The sequence below is a fragment of the Gracilinanus agilis genome, chromosome 5 (genome assembly GCF_016433145.1).
Source record: "Gracilinanus agilis isolate LMUSP501 chromosome 5, AgileGrace, whole genome shotgun sequence".
Classification (NCBI taxonomy): Eukaryota; Metazoa; Chordata; class Mammalia; order Didelphimorphia; family Didelphidae; genus Gracilinanus; species Gracilinanus agilis.
The window spans coordinates 258,793,641-258,818,027 of record NC_058134.1 but is presented as its reverse complement, the minus strand read 5'-3'; the positions used below and the strand labels follow the sequence as shown (position 1 = coordinate 258,818,027).

The window sequence follows — 24,387 nt, the reverse complement described above, 5'->3', positions numbered from 1 at the left end:
TTTTAATTTCCCTAATTATCTTTTATTTTTTAAAAAACTCTTATCTTTTGTCTTATTTAAGGCAGTTCTCTATCCACTGAGTTACCTACTTGCCCTAGTGATTATCTCTTTTAATTAGGTTCCTTGTTTTTGCTTGGTCTGAGATTATTGCTACTTCTGCCTTCTTTACCTCAACTAAAACATATTAAATTCTGCATGCCCCAGCCCTTTATTTTAACTCTGTGTGTCTTTCTATTTCATATGTCTCTTACAAACAATATATGTTGGATTCCAATTTCTAAAACATTCTGCCATCTACTTCTGTTTTGTGGATGAGCTCATCTCATTCACATTCACAGTTATGATTATGTGTATATTTCCCTCTTTCCTATTTTCTTCCATTTATTCTTTTGCCTCCCTCTTTTATTCTGTCCTTCCTCAAAAAGTGCTTCTAAGCACTGACTCCCTTAATCCACCCTTCCTTTTGTCATTCCTTTCTCAACTCCTTATCCTTTTTCCCTATTGGAAAAGATGGATTTTTATACCTAGCTGAATATATTTTTACTACTATGAATCAATTCTGATGAGGAAAGTTCAAGCTTTGCTTGCCACTCCCCATCTCATCTCTTCCTCCACTATAAAAGCTCTTCCTTTATGTCAGGAAAATTTCCCATTCTACCTTCTCCTCCTTATCCCAATACATCCCTCCTTGAAGATCATTCCTACATAATCAACTCACACCCTTGTCCTTTGTATATGTAAACTCTAACAGCCCTAAAGTTCTTGGGAGTTACAGTTTAGTCTAACTTAGTCCCTCATGATTTTTTCTTATTCTTGATTCTTTGATTTTAAAGTCAAAGTCTCTATTCCTCTCTGGCCTTTTCATCAGGAATGCTTCAAAGTCCTCTAGTTCATTAAAGATGCATTTTTTACACTGAAAGATTACACTCAGTTTTGCTGGGTAGATTATTTTTGTCTATAATCCTATTTCCTTTGTCTCTGGAATATCATATTCCAAGCCCTCCCCTCATTTAACACAGAATCTGCCAAATCTTATGTGATCTTGATTGTGGCTCCATCATATTCCAATTATTAAATCTAAAGTTAATTTTAAAAATAGATAAGTAGTACACAAAGAGGCTGTAAGCAACAAAGCCAGAGTCAATTTCAAATACTGTTCCTGCCTGGAAGGAATGGCCTGCCTACCCGGGAAGCCAATCCGATCACTTCCCACCTCTATCCAGACCATACCACACAGCATCCCACCTTTTTTTTTTTTTTAACCTTTATTTTAAATTATGATGTTTGTTTTTTCCCCAAATTACATGTTGATGCAACTTTTCAATATTCATTTTCTAATATTTTGCATTTGATGTTCTTTCCCTCTTTCCTCAAGAAGGCAGGTAATACGACATAGGTTATACACAGCATTATACAATACATATTTCCATGGTCATCATGTTGGGAAAGTCCCACCTCTTTTTAGTTACCTATTCTGTACAGTATCCCTCCATCAGAATGCCTGTTTTTCTAATTGTACTTGGATCGCCAGTTCCGAGCACACATAATACCTAGGACAGACTAAGCATTTAAATGCTCTGTCTATCCATCTACCTAATAGTTGGGTAGGAACACTATTTTGCCGCTGCCCATAGCTAATGAGAGGACTTCCCTTCACATCAAACCATTAGATAAGCATAAAAGTAGGTAAGCCTTTGTTTGGAACCAAGATGAACATTCTAAGAGATTAGAATTTTAACTGTTAATTCCCTGTCAGAGAGACTTGCCCTTAGCTTTGTCTAGTCAGTTAATAAACTTTTGTTAAGTATACCATGCTAAAAGTTGTGGATGCAAAAGGAGACAAAAGTTTCTGCCCTCAAAGAGTTCTCAAACAAAATGGGGAAAATGATATGTAAACACATATATACAGAGCAAGCCTATATACAGGATAAATAATAAATTACTGCCCAAGGAAAGGCATTAGAACCCAGAGAGGTTGAGAAGCTTCTTGAAGAAGTTGGGCAAAGATGAGGAGAGAGAGTGTTTCAGGCTTGGGGTATAGAGATAATGATGAAGTCATTCACCTCCTTTATCAAACAGCCAAGAGGCCTATGACACTAGTTTTAAGAGTAGTATATGGCTGAGAATCAAGGGTAAGAAGACTAAAGAGATCTCCTGAGGAGATTTTAGGAACAAGCCCTGATCACAAGAAGAATTGGTTGCTCTGGATTCTTCCCAAGGTACCTGTTGGGGATAGGTTTCACTGAGGTGCTCAATGCTCAGGGTGAGCCTGTTATTCAGACTTTTTTAAGAGTATAGAGTCTTGTCAGAACTGGCTTATGAAAGTAGCCTGAATCAAAGAAATGGTTACTTTTTCACCTTTTCCCTCCCACAGGTCCTCCTTGATGGCAGAATGATCATAGCAATAAAGCCCTCAAGGCAGACTAACAGTGATCACTCTCAAGGGTGACTAGAGAGTCCCTTTAAAATGGAGGCGTTCCTGTTCCTACAATACACTAAAAAATGGGGGAAAATCCATCAAACTGGCAAAATATGTAGAATCTATTTCTTGAAGTGTTTTTAGTTTTAAAGAACCATAAATGAAGAAAGAAAACATTGGCATACACTGCAAAAAAGAAACAAGACCAGAAACTGAGCCTCTATCTTCATATTTTTTCCCAGACATCCTCATGTCTTGTAGTGGCATATATGAACTTTTATGTCTAGAACTAAAATTTCATCTGTATAGGTAACTCCTGGTGAGAAAACTCCCTCTACTATTATACAGTAGCAACCATTCTGTAATTTGTGGTTGGGGATGGGACAAAGAAAAGTTATGTGACTTGCTGGAGTGATATGGCCTATGTGTGTCACTAACTAAACTTAAACAGAGGTCTTAATGTTTCTAAAGCTGATCCTGATTGTACTACCAGATAATGCCTCTCTAAAAATAATTAACTTTTCAAATACCTATTCAATTAGTCTTCTATGAGATCATAGTGTAATGATAATGATGGGGTAACAAAGGCTTAATATTTCTACTATCTATACAACCAGTTTAAAAAATACTTCCAGCATGAAATTTTAAGGAAGTAAAGAACTAATTTTTCATTTAAGTAAAGTAGAAAATTCAAGTGTCATTTTAAAAAAAGAAAATAAATTAAAAAATTTTGAGAAATCATCAAGGATTGACCATATGTGCAAAATGACTTGGGTTCAAAGTTTGTCTATTATTTAGATACACGGTAGATTCTAAATGCCAGCTCTATATATTGAAAACTTTTAGGACCTAGAACATCTGCCCCTCAACATAGTAGAAAAGGTCAACATATTAAACTGAATACTTCTGAGTCAGGAAAGCGAAGATCTTATAAAACTGACCAAAAGGCATACTAGCATTTATGGCAAGTAAGAGAAAAGAGGAAAGATAAAAACTAAAAGAAGATTAAATCCATAGAGTTCAACTATATTAAGAGTACTGTTTCTGAAAGAGAAGGCCAAAAATATAAATGAGTCAAAAATATGAAAACTGCACATTACTGTTCAGTAATCATTATATCTCACCCTGGCTGTGAGCACTTCCTGGACTCAGTGATGGCTGAAGCAAATCTTTGGTTGGAGTTAGGTAGGCTTCTTTTCCCTGTCGCTGATTCATCTTTGCTGCTGAGGTCAGAAGGTGTGAATCATCATTGTTTGTTACCAAAGCTAAAGAGAAAAAAGAAGAAAATCAATACTAACCAGAAAATTTTAGAGCAGTAATATTAGTTATCATGAAATATAAAAATTTCCATTTTTGTTTACTTGTTTTTAATTTTTCTTAAAGATTTACCCTGCAATTGTTGGTCTAATACTCTAAAAGACAAATTGTTTGGCTATTTAAAAATTAACTTTTTATAACACTATAAATGATTTTAAGAAGGGGAGTGTACACACAATTGTTAAAGCAACTGTCTAATTATTTTAATCGCCCAAATGGTATTTGAAAGCTCATCTAAACAGAACTGAGAACTGGTATTATTTGAGTTTGAATAAGGAAGACCTTCAAAAGCATTCTTAATTGATAAACATTTAACATTCTATAGAAAAATCATAAGACATTATGGGTGCCAGTAGATAACAGCTTGAAGAAATGAGGTTTAATAATTGTTATACTTCTAAAAATATAAAATGGAGAAATGAATCAATGTTTACATTTGGCCATTAAAGGGGTTGGGGCAAAAATCCTAGGGTAATTATGCTTAAATAAGCGTGAACCCTCTTTTAACTGAAAAATCCATTCATGCAGACTATCCCATTCTTTAACCACACTAGTAGATGGGGTGTTACACTGAATTTTTCTTTCTCTGATGATCCTGAGGTAAGAGGACCAAATAAAGGAGGAGTGATAGTGCGCAGAGCCTAGCTGTTCAGAAGATATCAGAAATCCCACTCAATTCCCTTCATCTTACTCCTTGCAGAACCTGCTCAATAAGGGAGAAAACAAGAGGTACTAAGAAATATTATACAGACCTAAGCCTGGGGAATAAGACAATAAACATAATGATGACAGACACTAATAATTTTACTGTATTATTTATTGATTGCATTTTCAGTTTTATCATTATATCTACTATGTACATCAACCAGAATCTAGTAAAATACTAATCAATTCATCATTAAACATTCATTAAGTGTCTACTATGTACCAGGCACTTTGCTAAGCACTCAGAATATAAAAAGAGGCAAAAAACAACTCCTCACCCTCAAGGACCTTCTAATCTAATTGGGGGAGACAACATGCCAGCAAATAGACACAAAGCACGCAATATACAGGATACATAAAAATAATGGACGAGGAGGGCAGTGGAATAAAGGGTTGAGGAAGGCTTCCTATAGGAGGAGGGACTTTAATATAGAGACTTAAAGGAAGCCCGAGAGGTCAATAGTTGTGGAGGAAGAGGGGCAATATTCCAGGTACGGGAAGCAGCAGAGAGAAAGCTTGAAGCCAAGAGATGAAGTGCCTCATTTATGGAAGAGCCAAGGGGTCAGTGTCATTGGTCAAAGAGCACATGACAGGGAGGAGAATGTTGGGCAATACGGGAGGGGGCTGAGTTAGTTCTAAGGAGCTCTGAATAGCAAACAGCTTAAGGCAGATTACATACAGATTTGACTCATGGACTGAAATATAGGATTACAATGCCCTCTACTGGTTTCCACTTAATATGGACATGAACTAACTGTTTCACGTTTCCCATGTTCCACATTCATCTAAAGTAGAATAGAAAGCACACTGGCACAGTTAATAAAAAGTCGGAACATATGTACATTCTTGTGCCATATTTCGAGACTACAGCTCCTAAGGAATAATAATAAGAGCTCACAGCAATGCAAAAGTCTAAAATTCAGATGAAGTGAAGTTTTTTATATGGAAATACAAAAAAGATTTCTAGTGGTTTTCACAAGCCATATGAATTCTCTCTCAGGGGTGTAGCAGGCAGAGCCCCTGAGCTGCAGGCTGGAAGATGAGTTCCACTCTAGCCTCAGACACTCACTAGCTGGGCAAGTCATTATCCTCATCTGTCACTTTCCCACAAAACTGGCATAAGATGAACACAACTTCCAAGGTTGTGGTGAGGATAAATGAGACAATATCTGTAATGGCCCTGGCACTCCCTGAGGTGTTATAGAAATGCCACTTAGGAGCTATAATTGCTCTTGTTCCTTAAGGAAGTCCTCATCTTCCTATCAACCTTACTGCCAGGAGCAGCACCTGTATACAAGGATAAGGACAGTGACTCTATCTGTGACTTCTGGGAACTTCCCAGATAAGGAAGCTCAGATTCTTAGAGAACTGTCTAGAACAGCACTGTCAAACTCACAGAAACAGGATACTGTAAGGATCCCTGGGAAGCATGTTTACTTAAGACAATCACATATTAACATTACCTATGTTTTATTGTATTTTCATTTATTTTGTGAAATATCTTCCAATTAAAATGAATCAATCTGATGGCTACATGTCTGACCCCTTTGGTAAAGTAATGGGACTTGTCCAGGATCACACAGCCAGTATGTGTCAGAATGGGACTTAAGCTGGTTTTCATGCTAGCTCTCTCTCCACCATGTCAATCACACTACTTCTTTGTATAAGTACAAAGCATTTAATATTTATTTAATCTGAGCTCCCTCACTAAAAGAACTGATCATGACTATTCAGAAAGGAATACAATGGTACACAATTTTCAAGTTTCCTCCACACACTAAAACACATTTCTAAGGGAAACTATAGAGCTTAGAGTTGAAGTGGTTCACTCATTTTTTAGATATGTAAACTGAAAGCCAGAGTTTTTAATAAATAACACGCTCAGGTCACATAATTAGTTATAACATTGTAAAAATGGGAATGAAAATTTGGTTCCTTTCAATATGCCATACTTTAAAACAAAACTTCACATTTAAGATCACATAAAAGTGAAAGCAAATTTCTTCTATTACCAGAACTAAGTTTAAATTCCTCATATGCATAAAAAATTTTTCCTATCTAGAACCTATATGGAAGCATTTCGAGGGATAACAAAACTTGAAATGTTTTTACAGTTAATATTCAATACCTCTACTGAGTTTACCTAAGTCAGAGAACTGCAAAAACAACTTAAAGAAAATCTACATAGCAAAAAAGTAACAAAGTTCAGGTAAAATAGCCAGAGCTATTTAGCTTTAAAAAGGGGGAAAGATTAGTTAAGGGTTGAATTTTTTTCTGGTTTCATTTCTCCAATGAGGTCTATTTGTAAAATCGGATTTTACCTGGCTGAGTTTCAAGCTGTCTGTGGTTTTATCAGACATATAAAACAATTAAAAGCAAAAAAGTGGTACTGTGTTTAAGGTGTTGCACCTAACTTGGCATAGAACTTCAGGGCTAGAAAGAATCGTTTGAGACCCTTGGAGCCAATGTTCTTTTCACAGTCAGAAAACAGTGTGGGGGGGGGGGGGGGGGGCAGCTGGGTAGCTCAGTGGAGTGAGAGTCAGGCCTAGAGACGGGAGGTCCTGGGTTCAAACCCGGCCTCAGCCACTTCCCAGCTGTGTGACCCTGGGCAGGTCACTTGACCCCCATTGCCCACCCTTACCACTCTTCTACCTAGGAGCCAATACCCAGAAGTTAAGGGTTTAAAAAAAAAAAAAGAAAGAAAGAAAACAGTAGAAGAAATGGAGCAGCTGGTCCCACACAGTTCACCCAGATGAGCCATGGAGCTGACCTCAGAATGTTGACCTCCTGACACTCTACCCTGAGCTTTCTCCTCCGTCTTGCTTTCTTTCCCTTTCTGCTATTATTTGAGGGGAGGTTGGAGTAGGCAGAGGGTATGACACTTTATAATCAATTTCATGTTTACATGCAAACATTTAGCTATGAGTTTAGCAAATTTGGACGACTCATTCTAATTCTGGAAGTAGCGTAGCAGAGTGGAAAAAAAAATGAATCTGGAGCAATGAGTCAATTTCCTTATCTGTTCTTGCAATGTACTAAAAACCTTAAGCAATTTAAATTGGGCTTCAGTTTCCTCATTCATCAAAATTTTAGACATGGGGTACAAGTTTTCTAAGATTCTTTCTAACTCTAAAATTCTGGATAATTTTGGATTATAGAAAATATAAAGAAACATATTAATTTTAAAATATTTAATATTCTTCCTTACAGATAAAAGAAGTACTTACAGATGGAACTGTAGCAAGAAAAACTCTGGCTAAAGCCTCTTGCTGCCACTGTGATAAGAAAAGACTGTCATGGGACAGCGAGTTTGGCTCAGACTGCTTGCTACTTTTCTAATAAGAGGAGGCCGCTGCCTCAGTCTCTATTTTGAGCTTCCAGACATTGTTCCAGAATCAAGGCTGGGAAGGAAGCCACAGCTACTGTTTTGACCAGCTGGCAGGTGCCCTTATCTTCTCCCTTCTGCTGCATGTTTCCAAACATGTATACTCTTATCTTCTCCTCCTGCTTTCCATAAAATTCCACTTTCCTGTGCTGCTTACATATTCACATTTTACATAAGGACAGTGAAGTCAATACTCCGGGGGCTTATTGCCATTTTTTTTTAATGGAGATGAGCCTACACTCTGAACATAAATAAAATCTGCATTAGGTACATGCTGATAGACAGCCTGGATCCTCAGATAATTCACGACAAAGAAACTCCAAATCAAAGAGGAAGGTTTTTGTATTCAGATTAACTATTTCATCTACTCTACACTGAACAAAGTATGTTTAGTCATATTTTCTTAGCAACAAATAACAGCAAATGGCAATTCACAGACAAGTTAGATAAAGGAATTCCATATACTTTTCCTTCTCTAGGTTATCTTATCAGCAGAATTTCCTTTATGATCAGCTCTGGTCAAAATGGGTGACATATTCAATAGAGAACCCAACCTACTAATGACCTTCTATAAAGGAATAAGTCAACCTGAAAATAGACAAAAAGATGACTATATCAATACTGGCCTCATTACTAAATCCAAAAAGATACTTACTGAATTAAATGAATGTTAGCCATGAAAATTTTTCACTGTTTTTATTCCCTTCAAAGAAAGGCAAAATGAAGAACTTCTGAAACACTAACACAAATCTCACTTGCCTCAACAAATGTTAAAATAGTATTATGCTCCCAAGTTGGCTATTAATATTTTAATCACTTACTTGATGGCCCATGGACATCTTTGGCATCACCAACATGCTTTTAATGTAGCGTAATTGAGCAGCAAACAAATACAGTCCACACCAGGAAGAAGCAATATGCATCAGGATAGAAGCATCAGTGAAAGAAAAGGAAAACAGAAATGGTTTTAATTGTTTTTGTTGTTTTTTTTTTACTAAGTAGAAAGCACATGCACACCAATCTGCCAACCATAATGTTAAACACTAAGGAAATTTTATATTGTTTAAGGACTTTTTTCTTGGACATGACTCTTTCTCCCCCAAGATATCACCACTATTTTTGGCAGTATTTATTCATTCATTTAATTCTTTTTTTTTTTTTAATGTGGAGATGTTGTGCTTAAAGTTTTCCTCTTTAGTAAAATTGCTTGAAAATCTCAAAATAATGAAGACTTTTTAAAATAAGTTATGCTGTAAACTCAGAATTCTTTTAACATTTGTTTTTAAATCAGAAATGGTAAAAATTTCATGAGATAGTTAATGAAATTGCCAATAGTTACTAACTGATGCATTAGCATTCATTAAAATTCATAACAGTAATAATTCTCTGGTAAATATCATCTTTTGTATTTTAAGAAAATGATTATTTTTACATGGAGCCCAAAGAACACAACTTGAAAATAATACTATATGGACAGCTTTGGGTAACAAGTTTCTTTTCAACACTTCTTTCTGCAAAGACACACAAGCCCAGGAAAGTAAACTTCTCACCTGGCAACAAAAATGAATGCTGGTCACAACAATAAAATTGTATAAGTCAATTTACATGAACATTATTTATACTCCACTGGGTATAAAGCACCATATAAAGAGCTATATACAGATCTAGATTGATCTTTATATAGATTTAGATAAAATCACTGATTTAGAAGACTATTATTACACTTAAGGGAAAAGAAAACAACAGGACCAACAGAGATTGTTATATCAGATTTCGCTGAATGTTCTCTTTGGGCTCTAAGGGTCCCTTTTTTGTCACACTAATATTCCTCTAAAAGAACAAAATAAAATTAATTATATGGAGAAACCAAAGTCTCAAGACAACAAGAAGGCCAAAGGAAACAAGTTCATCCTCAAAAAGCCTTGATGGGAACTTAGGGCCACAACAGCAGATAACAAAGAAAATTTAAGATAATTTTTAGCTTGTGACTTTTGTCTCTTAAGAAAATTTTTTATCTTACTTCCCAAAATGATGCCTACTTCACAATACCTAAAATTACATCCTCCTGTGTCCTTACAAATGCTTCTTCTGAATACCTTTGCAGTATGCAATTGGACTACTTAAGCTCATCATTCTGTAGGTATATTTCATCTTTTCATCTACCTCATCTAACACAGAAGACTTATAGAAAGCACAGTTTTGCTCATGATTTGGCTGTGCTACAGACTCTCATTGCTAGGCATGAATAGTGTCACAACTGGCAAATTATGATAGAGAAAACTAAGGGGACTATACTTTCCAGATATTCTGGGATAATCCTAATTTCAAATACTCTCAATGATTGTGGAATGAATCAAGTCATTAAGCACTAAGATAAAACTACAAAAGAGTTAGTGCCACAAATGAGAGAATTAAGCAGAAAAATAACTCAATAACTCACAAAAACTCATGCACACTAGTGTTAATGCTTATCTAATAATTACATATACATTTTATTAAATTAGATGATTTAAAGAAGTCACGGGTAAATGAAAGAACATATACACTCTCCTAGAAGAAGCAAATAAAAAACTTGAGAGTTTGTTTCATTAAACATCCAAAAGGAATAGGAAATACATAATGAAACAAGTCATTTCACTTCGAAATGATATGATGACATAAAGGAAATAGACTCTAGGAGATTACTATTTATACATGAATTATCCACTACATTGATCACTAACTTTTATTATAATTCATTTTAACTAATTCCTGGTCTTTACCAACTGCCAGGCAGCCTATGCCAGAGACCTCCTGAGGGAACTATTCCCCTGAAGCCCTGCTCACCTGCTGTTTGGTGCCTGCCTCTCCCAGACTATTACTGCAGAAAAGCCCCAGCAAAGATTTACTTCACTCCTGATTCTATAACTAACTTCTCTGCAATCTCTTTACTAACAACCTTTCCTCCCAATCCCTCCATAAGGAAATCAATGTTACTATTATTCCTGGTTAGACCCCTGTCACCCAAGTAACTTTGAAGGGCAAAAGGGTCGCCTGCCTCCCATGGCCATCAATTCCCTCTGGCTGTTGTCTTTTACATTAGCTTGTAAAATAAGCTCCTGAAGAGCAGAGACTCTCTTTGCTTTTTGTAACTGTGTCCCAAGCACAGAACTTAGCCCATAATAGTTATGTAGTAAGTGCTTTTTCATTCATTGTATACAAAAGAGAACAAAGAAAATTAGGTTGCAAAATACGATTCTGGATAAAAAACTTATTTTAAAAGAATTCAGAAGGCTCATGTCTGTATAGTAATGCTTTCTGAAGGAAGAGTAGAAACTAGTCATAACCAGTACCAAACAAAATACCAAAAAAGAAAAAAAAAAAGACTATATCTTGTTGAAGACTGGTTACAGATATAGTCATTTCAGAATCAACTTATGTGTATGCAGCAGTCAACTAATCAAAGATCATGGTAAATACAAATTACAATGATGAGAAATACATGTGCAGTCAGCACTGAAGTCAAACCTATTTAAATAAGCTGTGAAAATAGCTGAGGAAAATGGGAGAAGGTGAGATAATAATTCCATCATAATTTCCTAATAAATTTAACTGATACAAAATAGTAACTATGAAAAGAAGCTGAATTAAACAGAAGCCAATAAAGCATTTGGCTGACTTTAAGGGGAGCTCATACTTCAATGTGGTTACTCATTCCAGGGTGTAAACCACAATCCTTTAACATCCCATTCTCATCTCTTCTCCATATTCCCCCCACAAATGAGGAGGGTGGCAGAAGAGGGGAAATGGTCCAACCCCAGTCTTTCAGTATCATGTGCTCATCAGTGAAACACTCAAGCTTTTTCTCATCTTTCTCACTTTATGGCTAGCCTGGCCCATAAAAGCTTATAAATCTCATGGATGCTTCCTTTTATGTCACTTCTGCTGTGCAAGATATCAATAATAATTTATGGTACCCTATGTGTATGTGTGTGTATACATATGCATGCACTCATATTCGTATATCTACATTGCTTTTTGGATCAGCTACAATTTGACACTTTAGAAATTATGATATTCCATTAGGAAAATGCAAAACTAGTTTAAAATACCTGTTCATTTGTGAAAATACTTTAAGGAGAAAACTGAAGAATATGAGCAGTACTGTTCCCAAAACAGCAGAAGCAGTTAAGGAAAAATAAGTTTATAAAAGGGCTGTCATTAGATGCAGTTTAGTCAAATTATCCAGAAAGAATTCATCACCAGGAAGACAACAACAGATGGGAAATTCTAAGCAACTCTGAGCATTGTCAGGCTTTTGTCTCCATGGGGCTAGACCGTGAGATTCTTGAGGGCAAGAACTGTTCTTTCCAGACATCGAGCTATTGCAGACCCTGCCTCCTTTCAAGGCTCAGCTGAAGTGCTTCCTCCCCTCTTCAAAATATCTTTCCTCACTTGCCAAACTGTCTACCTCTGTATTTATTCCATATATATCCTGTACAGCGTGTCCAAAATGTCAGTGCAATTTTAAGGTTGAAGTGCACATATAACCAGCATTAGCAAAACAAAGCACACTAACCCTCACATCACATTAATCCACCACACTTTTATAAAAAACAACTTTTTAAGTATTTCTATTTAGACTACATAAATATAAAAAATTAAGCACTTTTGTAATAATCATCAAAATTTTACAAAAAGTCCTCATGGGATATTCTAGTGCAATTTTTAAGCTGACTTCCCCGGGGGTAAAATTCATGAATCCTGTCTAGTATTTTCACCTCCCAAATTAGTATTGGTGTTATTCCTAACCTACCAGTAATCTTATCAACAAGTCTATTGGAATTCAGAACAGAGAAAATATAATTACTGAATTGGTTGCTTATCTATTCTGGCAGAAGATCAAGTTCAGTAACTTTAAGATTAATTCTAATACTTTCATGAAATGCCTCATTAAGATAAAAACTACCTTCTAGCAGTTTACCACCAGATAACTGTTTCATAAAGTTGTGTCACAAAGTTTTTCCTATCAATATTTTTCGTAATACTTTCAGTGAGGATGAAAACTTAGGTCTGAACAACAAAACTGGAAGTGTGTTTTATTGAAATAAGTACCACTTCTATTGGCGATATGGCTGCCAGGGTAGCAGAGATCTTTCTAGAGCTTTCTCCCTTTTCCCTTCACCTTTTCCCAGTGAAGATTTGGATTCCTGCCAGAAAGGGAAGCAGGGGATTGGGAGCAGAGGCTAGCCACTCTTGTCTCCTCCATGAGAGGAGGTACAGGACTAGGTTATATTTATCTGCTCCCTTAAATATTGTTAGTCTAGGGGAAGTAATTTTTAGGTTCAAGTTGCACTCCTGATCTCTCTCTCTTAACAGGGAAAGAAGACTCCAAGCTATAGATTCGAAGCTTCAGTACCACCAAATGCCAGCTTCATAACAAACAGATATCAATATAGCAAATATCAAAATAAATTCATGGATCCAAACAGATGGCAAACAGATTATCAGAGAAAGTATAATAGGAGAATATATGGTAGGCAAAACAAAGGAAACAAGCTCTCCCACTGCAAGTGAGATGGGGAATGGAATGCAGAGAGAGTAATGAGGAGGAAGAAGGAGTAGACAAACAGATCTCAACCATTGGTAAATCAAATCACCAATGCAGCAAGGTGACCAAGGAGACACAATGGCAGCCAGCTCCTCCACATGTCCCCCTTTGGGGACCTGAAGGGAGTCTTGTAATGGTGCATCTTCTCTCTCAAAACTGGAAATCTCAAACCAAGTGCTCTCTCATCTCTAGCTCTCACCAACTCTTCCTGCCCCTCATATAGGTGCCAAGTAATAAATCTCAAACAATGAAGAAAGAGATCCATGCAAATAGCTCTTTGAGCCAAGGGTTATAAAAGTAAAATATGCACATTCAAACATGACATTTTTGAGGCCAATCTACTTGCCTTTGAAAGTATGCTAATTGTTTCAGCCACCACAGTTCTATTTTCTTAATTTTTAGTCAGCTGAAAGTGCCCCATTATCCTTAAGAAAGTTTTTTAAAACCCTAAATATGAACATTAGTCGTGATTCTTACACAATTTTGCCAATATTTTCCAAAATAGTAACAGGACATATCCCAAAAGAAAATCACATGCATTGGGGCAGCTGGTTGGCTCAGAGAATTAGAGAGGTCAGGCCTGGAGATGGGAAGTCTTGGGTTCAAATCTAACCTTGGACACTTCCTAGCTAGCTATGTGACCCTCAGCAAGTCACTTAATCTCCACTGCCTAGCCTTTATCGTTCTTCTCCCTTGGAACCAAGCAGTATTGATTCTGAGGTGGAAAGTAAGGGTTTAAAAAAAAAAGAAAATCACATGCATGTGAACTTGTGCTTTTTGTATTTATATTGGAATTTTTAAAAAATTATAAATTTATATTACTCAAGGTAAGAGAATTGTAAGAAAAGCATGCTATTGATGGTGTTCATTGTGATCTGAATAAAGGTCTTAGCTAATTTATTGTCTGAATTATCTAAACCTTTGAAGGGCAAAATTCAATAACATCTATCAATTATCCCAAACTTGAAAACAAAATCTTAAATGGAATGATCAAAGGAAACAAGTAACCTTTTCTAAGTGTTCTTTCCAATTTGTCTCATTATGAAGTTCATGCCTTTCGGAAAACCTTTAGAATTTGCTAGATAAATGGAAAAAGGAGAAAGGATCTGAAGATCAGAGCTGACTAAATGCAATAAAGGATTTTCATTCTGAAAACAACATTCCAAAGAAAAAGTGAGAATTTGAAACTGAAATTCCTAACTAATTTTTGTTTATTAACATTTCAAAAGATTAGATAAGTTATGAATGACCACTAAAACTGTAAAAATCTCTAAATATGACAAATGAATTACTGACAGACTTGCCAAAATATATTTTAGAAAAAAATTATTTGGCAAAGTGAATTCTTCACACCTATAAAAGAAAGATATGCAATTAAATCAGAGGCAAAGTGTACAATGTAAAGATCATTGGCTCTCAAGTGAGAGGTCTTGAAATCAAACCCCATGCTGTCTCCAACACTTATAAATGACTCTCAGTACATCATTCTCTTTGAGCTTCATTTTACTCAGATGAAAAAAATGAGGAAATTGGATTCAATGGCATCTGAGATCTCATCTAGTGCAAGATCCATAAGCAGGAGAAGAACAACTAAAATAATAATAAAAACACTATATTAATCTGGCCTGTGTTTTTTTTTTCTTCAGAATCCAGAACAGTATTGGTTCCAAGGCAGAAGATGGTTAACAGGCCTAGGTGATTTGGGTTAAATGATGTGCTCAGGATAACATAGCTAGGAAATGTCTGAGGCCACATTTGAAACCAGGACCTCCTGGCTCTCAATCCACTGAAGCCCTTTCATGATCATTTTTAGTTAGACAAACCAAGATGTGTCTATAATTATGATTTTAATTTTTTTTTAATTTTTCCATAGACTTTGTACTTGATTTTCAATTTCTAGCTACTTGTCAACTTACACATACATGATAACTTACAATGTGCATGTAAAATACAATAACACATAACTTACATACTAAGCCTAAAATAAGGTTCATTTCACAGGTTTTCTTTTCTGCACATAAGAAAATAATCAGTTTCACATAATTTGTTACAACTTTAAAGTCTAGTTTGTGACCTATGAAGACGGAAGGATTTGAGGTGGTCTGAAAATGATTGCAAGATTATTTCCTGTTTTACTAATGAAAAGTAGTATTCCTTTAATATGTAAGCAAGTTAACTGCTGAAAAGGGAGAAAAGAATTTCTTTTGAATAAAGACAAGAAAAAAACTCTCAAGAGTATAAGGTGAAACCCCTTTCATAGGTAAACATTCTAGTGACTGCAAAAGAGAGAAAAAGAACTTTTATTTAATAAAAAACGACTAATGTGTATATGTAAAGTAATGCAGTTTTCTGATGTGGTATGACAGATTTGGTTGCTAAAGGGTAAACAAAAAAATGGGCATTGGCGTATAAAAAAAGCTTAAAATAAAGGATAATTTTTTTACTTAAAAGTAAAAGATATAAATATTCCTTTTGCACATGAACAAGTTGGTGACTAAAAAAACAGAAAAATCTTTCATTTACTGGAAACATACAAAATGCAACTGAAAAAACAGAGAAACAATGTTTAAAAAGGCCTCATTTGAGGTGTGAAGCAGCAAGGGCACTGGGACCAGTTAGCTCATTTGGGTGTAACTGTTTTTAAAGCTTAGGGTTAAAATTCACAAAGTGATAAATAATTGTTTGTAGATTACTGGCTGACTAAATAAGGCCTGCTTGTTTGTATTTTAAAGCAGGAGTTCATGAATTTTTACCTCACAAGAAACTGGGAAGCTATGATTTGAGCCAATGAAACTAGTTGGTAATGAACAAAGAGGCCAGAGAAAAGAACTGAAAACACATCCAGGGTGGAAAAACCAGTTCTCTCAGATTTACACTAAGAAACTGGCAACAGGGATGTCAGCAAACAGGAAGGCTTCAGATGCTAGTTCCATATTAGCCACATAAACATTGAAACTCATTAGAAAGCAGCTACTGTCATTTAGCATGACCTACAGCTCCAGAGATGAAATCTCTCAAAAGGGCATGTTGCATCTCACACCAATACCAAGATACAGTCCACAGAGGTACATGATTGAGAAATAAAGGGTAATACCATAAGCAAATTAAGGAAGCATGGAATAGTTCATCTGTCAGATCTAAGTTATGATAAGGGAAGAATTTATGACAAACAAGAGAAAGAAAGCATTAGAAGAAGGAAGATGGATAATTTTAATTATATTAGATTAAAAAGATTTTATACAAACAAAACCAATGCAATCAAGATTAAAATGAAAGCACAAAATGGGGGGAGTGAGAGAGGATTTTACAAATATATCTGATAAAGGTTTCATTGCAAAACATACAGAGAACTAAGTCAAATTAATAAAAAAAATGTCATTCTCTAATTTACAAATGGTCAAAGAATCTGAACAGAAAGTTTTCAGATAAAGAAATTAAAACTATCTATAATTACATGAGGAGCAGCAAGGTGGATCAGTAGATAGAGGAGCCTGTCCTGGAGATGGAGGGTCCTGGGTTCAAATTTGGCCTCAGACATTTCCTCAGTTGTATGATCCTGGGATCCTGGGATCCTGGGAAGCAATCCCAACTGCCTGGCCCTTATTGCTCTTCTGCCCTTGGAACCAATACTTAGTATCAATTCTAAGACAGAAAGTAATTTTTTATTTAAAATTTTATTTTTATTATTTATATTTATGTTTATTATTATATTATTAATTTAATTTATTTAAACTTATTTAACATTATAATTTAAAAGTATTTACTAATTTACTGATAATTAATAATTTAAATTGTTTAAAATAAAATATAATTTAATTATATTTATTATCATGTTATATAAGTTTAATTCCATTATACATATATGTATAATAAAATAAAAATTAGTATTAAGAATTAAGAATATTTGATAATATTAATATATAATAAATTTAAATTTATTATTATTAGGTTTAAATATGTATTGTGTAATCATATGAAAGAAATGCTTTAAATCACTCTTGGGAGAAATGCAACAAAATTAAACCAACTCTTAAGTACCACCTCACACATATCAGATTAGCCATTAGGACAGAAAAGAGAAATGAGAAATGTTGCCAGGGATGAGGGAAAATTAGGACACTAATAAACTGTTGGTGGAGCTGATCCAACTATTCTGGAAAGCAATTTGGAATTATGCCCAAAGGACTCTAAAACTGTGTGTACCCTTTGATCCAGCAATACCATTACTAGGTCTATATTCTAAAGAGATTTTTTAAAAGGAGGAAAAAGATCTATCTGTGCAAAAATATTTATTGCAGTTCTTTTTGTGGTAGCAAAGAATTGGAAATTGAGGGTTTGTCTATCAATTGAGGAATAGGTGAATAAGTTGTAGTATATGATTGTGATGGAATAGTATTATGCTATAATACTAATCTCTCTCTCTCTCTCTCACCCCCCCTCATTTGAAATCTCTTTTACCAAATGATTAATATGGAAAAATGTTTTATATGATTGCACATGTAAAATCCATATCAGATTGATTATCTTATCAGGAAGAGGGAACAAGGGGAAGGAGAAAGATAATTTGGAACTCACAATTTTTAAAAAATGAATGTTAATATGATTGATCACATGGTTAAATGGGGATAGGATTGGGGATGCTGACTTTAAATGATCACTCTACTGCAAATATTAATAATACGGGAAATAGTTTTTGAACAATGATACATGTCAAACCCAGTGGAATTGCTCATTGGCTCTGGGAGGTGCAAGGGAAGAGGAGAGAGAAAGAACATGAATCATGTAACCATGGAAAAATATTCTAAATTAAATAAATAATTGTTTGAAATGAATATTTAAAAAATTATTTTTACGAGTAATTGGGGAAAAATAAAATAGCGTTTTAAAAAAAGGTATGCTACTCTTTTTTGTTGTCTCCAATTAGAGAAGGAAAAGCAGAAAAGGGAAAACCAGCATTTGAAGCTGATGATGGATGACTGTACAACAAAGAATCTTGGTGGGTAAAGAGCTGGCTGGGCTTGTCTGTACTGAGAGCCAGTCTAATGAGTTTTGCACAACTGATACCTAAAACAATAGCAGGCAACTGTAAAATGTTAAAATTGTGGTCTATTACTGAATATTCCTAACTACAAAAAAATAGAAGCGCTTTCTTGTTTCCTGTTATCATTTTCATCAGGAATGCCCTCAATTTGCGCATAGATGACTCAAAAATTACATAGCATAAGGAGAAAGAGATCATGTAGGAAGATGACAGAGTTGATTTAAGTATTTTGTATTTAGGCCAGCTAGGTGGCTCAGTGGATAGAGAGTCAGGCCTGGAGATGGAAGGTTCTAATTTTAAAATCTGGCCTCAGACACTTCTAGGTTGGGTGACCCCGAGGAAGTCATTTAACTCCAAATGTCTAGTTAGCCCTCACCATTCTTCTGCCTTGAAACCTACACTTAGAATTGATTCTAAAACAGAAGCTAAGGATTTTAGTACCATGTTAAATAATAGAGGTGATAATGGGTAATCTTCTTTCACCCATGATCTTATTGGGAAGGCTTCTAATTTATCCCCATTGCAGATGATGCCTGTTGATGATTTTAGATATATAGTGTTTATTATTTTTAGGAAAGGTCCTTCTATTTCTATACTTTCTAGTATTTTCAATAGGAATGAGAGTTGTATTTTGTCAAAGGCTTTTTCTGCATTCATTGAGATAATCATGTGGTTTTTGTTGGTTTGCTTATTAATATGGTCAATTATGTGGATGGTTTTCCTAATATTGAACCATTCTCACATACCTAGTATAAATCCCACCTGATCATAATGAATAACCCTCATGATCACTTGCTAGTCTCTTTGCTAGTATTCTATTTAAGATTTTTGCGTCTATGTTCATTAAGGAGATTGGTCTGTAGTTTTCTTCCTCTGTTTTTGATCTGCCTGGTTTTGGAATCAGTACCATATTTGTGTCATAAAAAGGAATTTGGTTGAACTCCTTCTTTGCTTATTTATGTCAAATAGTTTGTGTAGTATTGGGATTAGTTGTTCTTTAAATGTTTGATAGAATTCACTTGTGAATCTATCTGGCCCTGGGGATTTTTTCTTAGGGAGTTTTTTTGATGACCTGTTCAATTTCTTTTTCTGATATGAGATTATTTAATATTCTATTTCTTCTTCTGTTAATCTAGGCAATTTATATTTTTGTAAATATTCATCCATATCACCTAGATTGCCATAATTATTGCCATATAATTGAGCAAAAAAGGTTTTAATAATTGACTTAATTTTAATGATTGCCTTAATCATCTTTATTAGAGGTGAGGTCTCCCTTTTCATCTTTGATACTGTTTGTTTTTCTTCTTTCCTTTTTTAATTCGATTAACCAGTACTTTGTCTATTTTGTTTTCTCAAAATACCAGCTTCTAGTCTTATTTATTAATTCAATAGTTCTTTCACTTTCAATTTTATTAATTTCTCCTATAACTTTTAAGATTTCTAATTTAGTTTTTATCTGGGGACTTTTAATTTGTTCTCTTTCTAGTTTTTCAATTTGCCTTCCTAATTCATTGACCTCTGCCCTCCCTAATTTGTATATAAATTTCCTCCTGAGTACTGCTTTGGTTACATCCCATAGATTTTGGTAAGAAGTCTCATCACTGTCATTCTCTCCAATAAAATTATTGTTTCTATAATTTGTTCTTTAACCAATTTTGGAGAACATATTTTTTAATTTCCAATTATTTTTTGGTTTACATCTCCATGTACCCTTACTAATTATTTTATTGCACTATGATCTTTTTTGCACTATGAAAGGTTGCATTTATTATTTCTGCTCTTTTGCACTTGTTTGCCATGGTTTTATGCCCTAGTACATGATCAATCTTTGTGAATGTACCATGTGCTGCTGAAAAAAAGGTGATTTCTTTTTTTGTCATTTATTTTTCTCCACATATCTATTAACTTGATTTCATTCACATCTCTTACCTCTTTTTTATTTATTTTTTGGTTTGATTTATCTAGATCTGACAGAGGAAGGTTCAGGTCTCCCACTAGTATAAGGTTTACTATCTATTTCCTCCTTAAGCTCCGTTAGTTTCTCCTTTAGAAAATTGGATGCTATACCATTTGGTGCATACATGTTGAGTACTGTTATTTCTTCATTATCTATACAGCCTTTTATCAAGATGTAATTACCTTCCCTATCTCTTTTAATCAGATCTATTTTTACTTTGGTTTTCTCAGATATCATGATTGTGACTCCTGTTTTTTTTTTTCCTCAGCTGATGCCCAATAGATTTTGCTCCAACCTTTTACCTTTCCCCGTGTGTGTCTCCTGCCTCATGTGTGTTTCTTGTAGTCAACCTATGGTAGGATTTTGGTTTCTAATCAACTCTATTTGCTTCTGTTTTATGGATAAGTTAATTCAATTCACATTCAGAGTTATGATTACCACCTGTGTATTCCCCAACATTCTGATTTCCTCTCCTAGTCCTGTCTTTTCTTCTTTCATTATTTCATTCAACACTAGTGGTTTGCTTTTAATCAGTCCTCCTAATCCCCCACCCTTATTTTACTTCCCTTTTTGCCCTCTCCCTTTTTATTCCCCTCTTATTTTTTTAGGGTCTATTAAATTCTCAACCCTTTCCCTCCTTTTTGCACTCCTTGCCCTCCTCCCCACCTTGATTTTTTCCCTCTCAACTTCCCTGAAGGGTAAGAGAGAATTTGATATCCCAATTTATCTAGCTGCTCTTCCCTCTCAGAATTGATTCCACTGAGAGTAAGGTTTGACTATTACCTATTAGCACTCTCTTCCTCTCCTTCTTACAATAGTATTTTTCTTCTCCCCCTCCCATGTGCCAATTTGTGTGGTATAGATTATCCTATTTTTCTTATTCCTTCAAGTTTCTCTTGATGCCATCTTCTATTTCCCCCTTTTCTTCTTCTGCATATTATCTTAAATCACTTAGTATCCCAAACTCCACCTATGAATAATTCTTCTAACTACTATAATAGTGAATACAATTTTGAGAGTTACAAATAATATTTTCCATATAGGAATATAAACAATTTGATCTTATTGAAGCCCTTAGAGAAATTTTTTTTTAATTTCCCCCCTCTCTTATTTTCCTTTTCATGTTTCTCTTGATTTTTGTATTTGGATATCAAATTTTCCATTTACTTCTGGTCTTTTCTTTACAAATATTTGGAAATCTTGTATTTTGTTGAATGCCCATACTTTCCCCTGGAAGTATATAGTCAATTTTGGTGGGTAGGTGATCCTTGGTTTTAGACCTAGTTTGTTTGCCTTTCAGAAAATCATATTCCAAGCATTTAGTTTGGAGGCTACCAGATCCCATATAATCCTGAATGGTGATCCTTGATATCTGAATTGCCTCTTTCTGGCTTCTTATAATACTTTCTCCTTAGGTTGGAAGCTCTTGAATTTGGCAATTATATTCCCGGGGATTGTCTTTTGAGGATTTAATGTAGAGGGTGATCTATGGATTCTTTCAATGTCTATTTTGCCCTCTTTTTGAAGAACATCAAGGCAGTTTTCTTGGATAATTTCTCATAGTATGATGTCAAGGTTTCTGTTTATTTCTAGATTTTCAGGTAGACCAATGATTCTCAAATTGTCTCTTCTAGATCAGTTTTCCAGGTCAGTCATTTTCTCAATGAGATATTTCATGTTTCCTTCTATTTTGTCATTCTTTTGACTTGGCTTTATTAATTCTTGCTGTCTTGTGAGATCATTAGCTTCTACTTGCCCAATTCTGGTCATTTCTGGTCTTCAGTTTGCTTATCATTTCATTTGATTTCTAGGCTTCTTTTTCAAATTCTGTCTTTTAAACTGTTATTTTCTTTTTAAACTATTTCCCAATTTTCTTGCCAAGTTTCTCCTGTCTTCTTAACTTGGTTCTCAAATTCCAGCCTGATTTCTTGGAGAGCCTGTGACCAATTTCCTTTTTTTTTTTTTTTTGAAAGTTTGGATGTGTTTGCTTGTTTGTTGTTGCTGTCTCCTCTGTTTCTCTAAGTAGAAATTATCCAGAGTCAAAGGCTTTTTCTTATCTTTTTTTTTTTTTTTGGTAGTTATAGATTGTAGTTCTTGGGTGCTGGTGGCCATTGCTTTATTGGTTTTTCCTTCCCTTCCCAGCCAGAAGTCTGAGTAAGGAGGGCAGCCTCTCTGTGTATGAAGCTACAGAGCGGTTTTTGCCCTGAGGCTATTTTTTGAGTCTCTGCAGTGTCTGCTGTATGCCTCCTTTCTCTGCTCTATCTCTGGCCCCAAGGTCTGCATTCCTCAGCCTCCTGGAGTCTCAGTTCTGGCTGCTCAGAGGGGTAAGTCTGTGGTGTTCTCAGCCAGCTCCAGAAAACCTAGAGATTGTCCCCCTCTCACTCTGATTCTGGCGTGCTGGCTCTGACTCTGGCACCTTAGGTGGAGGGAGGCAGGGGTGATCATTTCCCACTTTTGTGGGAGTTATTTAACCCTCTTATAGCATAGAAATGCCCAAATCCAGCCTACCTTCAAAGCTACATCCTACAGTAGAGCCCCTTCACTCATCTGGTTTTGTTTTTTTGTCCTTTTGAAGCACCTTATATCGGTCAGTGGTGAGAAGAGGAAGACCCTTGCTTCTACACTGCAGCCATCTTAACCCTGAAGTCCCAAGGTAAGGGTTTTAATAATAATTATAATAATAATATTTAAATTTAAAATGAAGACAAAGTAAAGGTTAAAAAAATAAATAAGTTGAATTTGAGGTATTGAAACTATTGTTTCATTTATATATTTGTAAATGGAGCTCGTGAAATCAAGGTTAAACACAAAGAAGTAGGAATGAAGGGTATGGTATTGTGATCCTAATTGGATAAGACAGGGAAAAGGGAAATAGAGAAACATTCAAACCTAGAGAGAAAAACTAAAGGAGACCACAAAGTAAGGGTGAGAGGTACCAGTAAGCTGGGTCATAGGAAAGCAAGAGAGGAAATTATTGTTATGGGTAAAATAAGATTCAACAGCATGAAAAGATGCAGAAAGTACACAGGGGCAAAGTGAATAAAACCTACTATATTGATATTTTATTCAATAAAATTACTTATGGATTGTCAGGTTTCTCCTTTTAAAATTTATTAACAAGTGAATAGTTTCATATTTACAAAATAGAAATAAAATTAAGTGAATACTAGCCATGAAAACCAATAATTTTAATTAACAGTCTCTTTATATAAGAAAAAAATATACTAATTTGTTTTCCATTATTAGCAATTATAATATATAACCCCCTCTACAAAGATAAACTGAAAGTTATTATTCAAATATTCTAGTCATTTTTCTCTTAAAACCCAGTATTTTTGTTTAACTACTCTTATGTAAAAATGAAGTTATTTATAGTTCCATATCAAATAAGACCCTGACTATTTACAATGACTAAAGAGCCATTTGGACTCTTGAAATAATCAAGACATGCAGGTAGGTCCATATACTTTTGGATACTCTGTAGAAATAACCTCATTCCATATATAGGTTTTGATTTTTTTCTCCCTATCATCTCAACCTAAATTTAATAGTTATTCATTTGATTTTACATCCTAAATAGTCTTTCTTAAATATCCTATAGGCAAAGCATGAAAAGCTATCCCAACAGTTTCTTCACCATGAAGTCATTCTTCACAAAATGTTGCAGCTGACTAGTTGTAGCCATAATAAGAAAAAAGCTTCATAGAAAACATCTCTTGAAATCTGTCCATTTATGGTTCCCTTTGATCCTCAGAGTGAGAATCTAACAACTATAGGCTATAGTGATATTGGCTTACACTTCTAAGCATTTTGCTTTAAAACTACCTCCATTTTAGGAATTCCATGTGAACTGGAATGACCTTCGGGAATTGATGCAGAGTGAAAGGATTAGATACAGGAGATCATTGTACAGAGTACAAACATTGTACACTGTGGTACAATCGAACATAACGGACTTCTCTACTAGCAG

At 34.9% G+C, this 24,387-nt stretch overlaps 1 protein-coding gene across 1 annotated transcript in view; it reads right to left on the bottom strand.

Moving 5' to 3' along the window:
- OSBPL8 (oxysterol binding protein like 8) overlaps positions 1 to 24,387 on the bottom strand; it is a 228,978-nt gene that overhangs the window by 103,428 nt on the left and 101,163 nt on the right. Inside the window, exons 3-4 of the mRNA XM_044677819.1 lie at positions 8,648 to 8,684; positions 3,544 to 3,684 (exon numbers count right to left, since the gene is read on the bottom strand). Coding sequence (XP_044533754.1) covers positions 3,544 to 3,684; positions 8,648 to 8,684 — 178 coding nt within the window. The remainder of the gene's footprint in view (positions 1 to 3,543; positions 3,685 to 8,647; positions 8,685 to 24,387) is intronic.